This window comes from Carassius carassius, chromosome 33, assembly GCF_963082965.1.
Source record: "Carassius carassius chromosome 33, fCarCar2.1, whole genome shotgun sequence".
Taxonomy (NCBI): Eukaryota; Metazoa; Chordata; class Actinopteri; order Cypriniformes; family Cyprinidae; genus Carassius; species Carassius carassius.
Genome location: NC_081787.1, coordinates 169,931 through 177,372, shown reverse-complemented (window position 1 = coordinate 177,372; position 7,442 = coordinate 169,931). Strand labels below are relative to the sequence as shown.

The 7,442-nt window shown below is 38.1% G+C and overlaps 1 protein-coding gene across 4 annotated transcripts; it reads right to left on the bottom strand.

Annotated features, from left to right (window-relative positions):
• Positions 1-3,168: 3,168 nt before the first annotated feature.
• LOC132113439 (tripartite motif-containing protein 16-like) lies at positions 3,169-6,718 on the bottom strand. 4 transcript variants are annotated; one of them, XM_059521191.1, is made up of 7 exons: positions 6,061-6,718; positions 5,542-5,637; positions 5,229-5,462; positions 4,359-4,518; positions 4,171-4,218; positions 3,590-3,960; positions 3,169-3,544 (listed from the first exon to the last, which is right to left on the bottom strand). In XM_059521191.1, the coding sequence occupies exons 1-7, from the start codon at positions 6,631-6,633 to the stop codon at positions 3,353-3,355; spliced, it is 1,674 nt and encodes a 557-aa protein (XP_059377174.1). In that variant the 5' UTR covers positions 6,634-6,718; the 3' UTR covers positions 3,169-3,352. The 4 variants fall into 4 exon arrangements, with proteins under 4 accessions (XP_059377174.1, XP_059377176.1, XP_059377177.1 ...); XM_059521193.1 differs by having other exon boundaries at positions 3,169-3,538; XM_059521194.1 differs by having other exon boundaries at positions 3,169-3,532.
• Between the last annotated feature and the right edge of the window lie 724 nt (positions 6,719-7,442).

Here is a 7,442-nt window from a genome sequence, read left to right as displayed (position 1 = left end):
GAAGAATATACATGGAGTAATAAGGACTCATCTCTTCATTCTCGTATTGACTATTGGTTAGTGTCTAATGATTTAACTAATAATGTGACCTCTGTATTGATAGAAACTTGCATAATGACAGATCATAAAGGAATTTTTATAAAAATAAATATAGAACAATTAGTTAAAAAGCATGCCAGCTATTGGAAATTAAATAACAAATTGCTTGAAAATGAATGTTTAAAGGAAAAAATTAAAAGTATTATTGAAAAATATAGAAAAATTGCAGAGTTAGAAAAATACAAAATATTTTTTCGGCCTTGACAAAAGAAACCATGATTTTGCCTCAATTTCTAAATTAATGATAAACAACAAATTATGAGATAATTCTTCAGTTATTTCAAAATATGTTGCTCAGTTTTTTAGTAATTTGTATTCTCCTATATCAGCTACTTCAAATATGGATGCCTTTTTAAATAGTTTAGTGAGTGATACCAAAAAATAGAGCAGAACTTTCAGAATAATTGTGATAAAGAAATAGATGTGAAGAGTTGAGAGAGTGCATTAACTTATTAAAGAATAACAAATCTCCAGGCAACGACGGGCTAACCAGTGAGTTTTATAAGACTTTTTCTAAAGAACTTTCACCTTTTTTATTGTTAGTATTTGTGGAAGCTATACAAAATGGAGAATTGCCTGCTTCATTAAAACAAGGAATTATAACATTGATTCCCAACCTAAAAAAGACAAGTTGTTCATCGAAAATTGGAGGCCTATTAGTTTATTAAATAATGACAGTAAATTGTATGTAATGATTTTTGCTAGAAGATTGAAGCAAGGTTTAGACAAAATAATTGAGATAGAACAGTCTGGGTTTATGAAAGGCCGTCATATCAGGGATAATATTAGACTAGTATTAGATATGATTGATTACAATCACTTTATCGAGGATGATAGTTTTATCTTATTTATTGATTTTTATAAAGCATTTGATACAATGATTCATCATTTTATTTTCAAAGTTATTAAATCGTTTGGTTTTGGAGATATGTTTTTGAAAGCAGTCAAAACATTGTATAGTGGGTGTAATAGTTCTGTCAAACTTGCGCATGGCACCTCACAAAGATTTGATATTCATCGGGGCATTAGGCAAGGATGCCCTCTCTCTCCTTTTTTATTTTTGTTAGTTACTCAGGTTTTAGCATCGCATATAAAACGAAATCAGTTTAATGGTATCACAGCTTTAGGTGTACAATTCAAACTTAGCCAGTTTGCTGATGACACTGCAGTGTTTCTGAAAACCCCAAAATAATAAGATACATTGAAGAATTCACTGGTGTTTCAGGCCTTAAAATGAATTTAGATAAATCTGTATTATTTCCCCTTAAAGATTGCTCCTCTTCAGAAATAGAAAATATTCCAGTTAAACATAAATTAACATTAGGTGTAATAATTAGTAAAAATGAAAAACAAAGGAGTCAGTTAAACTTTGAACCAATTATTGAAAAAACTAAAAAGAAATTTAATTTGTGGTTATTGAGGGACATCTCGATATTTGGGAGGGTTTTATCGTCAAAGGTGGAAGGTATATCTAGATCTGTTTATACGTCATTATCATTAGATGTGCCTCCCAAGATTATTAAAGATCTAGATCAGATTCTTTATCATTTTATTTGGAGGAAAAAAATGCATTATTTAAAAAAGGAGGTAATTTTAATCCTAAAGAGCAAGGGGGACTGGAGGTCTTAGATTATAATACTCTCAGTGACACTTTTAAAATTAAATGGTTGATAGAGTTTATGAAGAATAGAGAAAGTCCTTGGAATGCATTTCCTAATTATATATTTAATATTCTTGGAGGCATAGACTTTTTGTTGAAATGTAATTTTTCTATTGACAAAATTCCTGTTAAATTGGTCGGTTTTCACAGACAAGCCCTGTTAGCGTGGAAATTGGACTATAAGCACAATTTTTCACCCCACAGCTATTTCATATGGAACAACAAGGACATATTATTTAAAAACAAATCTTTATTCTATCATACTTGAAGATAGAAACAAAGGTACAAAGGTTCTGTTCTCTTTCCTGCTTGCTGTTCGATTGGAAAACGTTTAAACGGCGTTGAGGGTCTTGTCTTTTTTGTTATCTTACTTAAAAAGTACTATTTGTATTACAATATTTATTTACAAATCATAAAATTCCTTAAAAATAATGATCAGAACACTGATAAAACAAGCTTATACTGATTTTCATCCTCTAAATTATACTTATCAATCCTGTTTCCATTATCATTCAAAAACAGCAGTTTACAACAGCAAAATCACCATATAATCACTGTATAAACTCAATAATTATGATGATAATAATAATAATAATATCAATAATATAATTCAGTTTCTAATTCCAGAGTAATTAAGAGGTGCCAGGAAAAACCAGTGAACACAGTCTGTGATAGATTGGTCTGTCTTTCAGCAGCTTGTGCTCCGATGAGCAGGAGAAACGGTTCTAACTTCTATCCAACACAATTATTCACTAATATAGTTGATTTTCCACTTTTCCATGGTTCAAATATGCAGTTTTTATGTGCGGATCGATCATTTCGATCATCACAACATCAGTATCTAAAGTATCGAAACTTAAATGGATACTCCTCACCAAATTGAAAATGTTGTCATTAATTATTTAGCCCCATGTCGTTCCAAACCTGTAAAAGCTTTGTTCGTCTTCGGAACACAATTTAAGATATTTGGGATGAAAACTGGGAGGTTTGTGACTGTCCCATAGACTGTTAAATAACTTACACTGTCAAGGTCCAGAAGAGTATGAAAGACATCTTCTGAATAGTTCATCTGCCATCAGTGGTTCAACCGTAACATTATGAAGCAACGACAATACTTTTGCACATGAAGAAAACTAAAATAATGACTTCATTCAACACTTTGTCTTCTCTGTGTCTCTCCGCATCACTGTAGCACCATTTTGGAGAATATGAGCTGAACGCAGGCAGCGTGTGCTTTTCTGTGTCAGATGTGACGCGCTTTGATTTGAACAAAAAGTGATTCTTACACAGAAGAGCGTACGCTGCTCATATTCTCCAAAATGGTGCTACGGTGATCCCTTTGAGGATCGATCCACACATCACTAGCACAGAAACACACGGTCACTCAACAGGACTCACACACACTGATCTTACTGTCTGTATGAGGATTTATTACACATTTATTCTGACGTATTTCTGTGACAGAAGTTCAGCTGCAGTATTAATGTCATGAAGAGGAAAGAAGAAGAGACTCTACAACATCTCACTGTTAGTGATTCATCATGCAGCTCAAAGCATTATGGGTAGAATCTCTCGTCAGTCTATTCTGATTCATCAACACAGTTTCACTGATGATCCAAGACCAACCCAAAACCCAGGATAGAGCGTCTGAGTGAATGTGGTCTGGACTGTGTGGATGAGGCTCATTGTGTCAGAGACGCTGTAGAAGGACAGAGTTCCTGCTCTGTGATCCACAAACACTCCTATTCTGCTGACATCATCATCATCCTCCTCCTCTTCCTCCTCCTCCTGATCATTATCATCATCATCATCATTATCATCATCAAACACTCCTATTCTCCTGATGATGGGCTTCACAGAGAGAGCAGTCTGTATGTTATTGTGTCTGAATGAGTAACTGAAGGGAGAGCAGTACAAACTCCAGGACTGATCATTAGATCCAAACCCACACTCATCACCTCCTCCCTTCCTGCTGATGCTCTTATATGACACTGATATAAACACATATCCTCTCCACTCAATCTCCCAGTAACAGCGTCCACACACACTCTCTCTACACAACACCTGCTGATACACATCAAATCTGTCTGGATGATCAGGATACGGCTGATCTGTGTTAGTGAATGTAATCACTCTGTTGCTCTTAGACAGACGGAGGAGTTTATGTGCTGTGTTCAGATCCAGAGTGAGCTGATGGGAATCTGATGGAGATAAAACACATCAGAATCAGGAATTATGAATCTGTTTGATCTTTTCATGTTCAGTGTATCATCAGTGTCTCAGTACAGATGAACAGATATCTGTGCACATCATCATTTACATCATCAGTTATAAAACTCTTCTTTCTCCTTCTACAGGAAGAACATGAAGACTCTCAGAGAGATTTTCTGCTGGTTTTCTTACTGACTTACATTGTAGGAAGTCGTTCCTGGTCCAGAGATCAATGCTGGTGAATGGCACTGTGGAAATCAACAGACATGAACAGTGTGATTCTCATGATCCTGTATCTATTCCTAACACATTTCTAATATGATGTTCTCCATGATATGAGATGATGATGGACTGGTTTCTGAGAGCAGATGAATCTCCAGGACTTTACCTCTGTCTGAGATCTTCTTGAGCTGCTCTTTGCAGAAATCCTCCAGTTTGTCTCTCAGCTGATGGACAGATTCTCTCAGAGCATCAGAAGAGAAGAGAGAACTGAAGAGATCATCATTTACGTCTGTAGATTCAGGAGGTGCTGAGAGAGACTGGAAACTCTACAGAAAACAGAAATCAAAACTCATCAGCTCCACACTTCACTCAATAACCTTCAGGAACATCAGATTTGATCTTTAGACTCAATCCAGCACTTTCACAGCATCAGCTTCATTCTTCTCATATTCGTTAAATCACATTAGAGCTACAGATTCTCATGTTTGCCATTTACACTCTCTGTGAACTTTCTAGGAAATAGTTTGGATGATTTGCTCAGGAAAATCAGCTCAAAGGCTATGATCAGATTGACCATTATTTATAACTTTTAGAGACACTGAAACTTCACAAGGACCCTTAAGACACGCTCAGGTTTGGTTTGGTTTCTATACACTGAAGCATTGCTAATATACAGACTGACTTCATGTTTGGGGTCTTCATGGTTACAGGCCAATAATAACAATGATGTAATAAATCAGAAGGAGAAATGAGGAAAAGTTAAATGTTAGTGAAGTTCTGAACAGTTGGTGGCGCTAGTGGTGTTTAGCAGCTAAATATATCTTCCAGAAGAAAGAGCTCAGAGAAATGATTCCTAACAGATCTCCAGAGCTGAAAGCCATTTGTAAGCGGCGTCTCTTTCAGAAGAAGATGATCAGATGAGAGTCTGACTGATGATTATATAATAAGACACTCATGAACTGTTTCTCTGTGAGTCTCTGTCACAGCAGGATCTGCTCAGGTCCACTATGATCCTGTTCTTCTAGATCTGTGTTACCTGCAGGAACTGGATGTGATCCTGTGTGTGTGAAAGCTGCTCCAGCTCAGCGTCTCTCCTCCTCAGATCATTGATCTCCTGCTCCAGTCGCTCCAGTCGTCCTTCAGCTCGACTCACTGCAGTCTTTTCCTGATCTCTGATCAGTCGTATCAGCTCAGAGCGGCTTCTCTCAATGGAGCGGATGAGCTCAGTAAAGATCCTCTCACTGTCCTCCACTGCTGTCTGTGCAGAGCGCTGTTAGGACACACAGTGATTCAGCTTCAGTGAGTCTGAACTGAGACGGAGACAAACTTCTCTTCTTCTCCAGACTCACCTTATGAGACTCCACAGTCTCTCTCAGCTGCTGGAGATCTTTCTCTCTCTGCTGGATTCTCTGCTGGAGCGTCTTCTGTGTCTCCTTCAGCTGCTTCTGCAGGACAAACAGATGATCGTCAATCTCACAGAAAACTACTGGCACTAAATCATCATGAGAACAGATCAATCCAGTAAAAGAGGAGCTGATAACTAACAGCTGTAGGTTCAAACTCCAGAAGTGATGATGAGTTACAATCAGACATGAATTATCCTGAAGATTAAGACCTGTTTCACACTGTAAGTGTAAGTGTTATAAAAGTGAAACTGACACAGATGTAGAGCTTCACACTGACAGTGTTTCTGCGTTTTGACTGATGCTAGTTTATATATTCTGTCAAAGAATCTGTGAATGGTTTACTCCATTATTTTATGTTTCTTAATCAAGGTCTGTTTTACGAAAGATTGTTAATATGGAGCTGATATAAACACAAATGAAACGAGTGTCAGCAATATTTCATCAGTGTCTAGTGTTAAATACCTGTTTCTCTTTCCTCTGATCTGCAGCTGATACAGTGTCATGGTTTTTATGTTCAGTAACTGTACACATCATACATATACATTTCTGATCAGTGCGACAGAAAACCTCGAGGATCTTCTCATGTTTCTGGCAGATCATCTCCTGCAGTCGTCCAGTGGCTTCAGTCAGATTGTGTCTCTTTCCTCTAAAGAAACTCTCATGTTGTTCGAGGTGATTCTGACAGTAAGAGTTCACACACACCAGACAGGACTTGACGGCTCTGTATTTTCTTCCAGTACAGACGTCACACTGCACATCTCCAGCTCCAGCGTAACAGTCATCAGAGAGTCTGGTCTTCTTCAGTTTCTCCACCACTTCAGCCAGCATGGTGTTTCTAGATAAAGCAGGTCTTGGACTGAAGGTCTGTCTGCACTGAGGACAGCTGTAGACTCTCTTCTGATCCTCCTGATCCCAGCAGTCTGTAATACAGATCTTACAGTAACTGTGTCCACAGGGAATAGCCACTGGATCCTTCAGCAGATCCAGACACACTGGACACATGAACTCATCCTGAGAAACTCTGGCTTCTGCCATTTTACTGAATGAATACAGAGACACAAACACACAACAGCTCAACTACACTTCAGTTTCTCTTTCTCTGAAATCAGGTGATTCCTGTTTCCTGGTTCTGTGTTTGAGTCACGTGTGTAAAACAGCTTCCTCATTCCTGCTCCTGTAGAGTCTCTCTCTCTCTCTCGTTTAGTGAGTTTGCATGAGTGGATGTGTGTGAGAACATTTCTAATTGGTGTTTATTGTTGTTTTTTCTATTCTTTCTTTATTTCTAAAAACATACAAGGAAACAAGGTGTTTCTTTTTCTTCTTAATTTCTGTGTTTAGGTCATCACTTCCGGGAGAGTGTACGCTGGCGCGGTTGGCTGCCGCTGCTCTCTGGACCCTTTTATATTGTTTTGGTTCTTTTAACTAATGCACTCTGGCCTAATTTCACATACAATACAATTTGGACTATTCTTTGCTTGTTTGGCTTACCTCCATCAACACCGGCAACAATGTGGATCAACGGGATGCTTGTATGGTCTGTGCTCTTTTGGACGGCACTGTTTTTCCTCCTTGGGCCAACGAAAGCGATACTCCAGTACACTGCAGCTGAACTTATGCAGATAAGCTATCACTTGTTTGATCCACCATCGGCGCAGCATCGTCTGGATTATGCTCCTCATACCTATCGTCATACTCGTCGGAAGTATATCCATCGCGGATCTCGACGAAACTATCACATTGACGACTCCAAAGCAATACAATCCATCTGGTCCACTACTCGTCATCCTCCCAAGAACTCCACACAGAAAGTTGACCACAGTGTCATCGCCAGCCTAGCCGGCTCG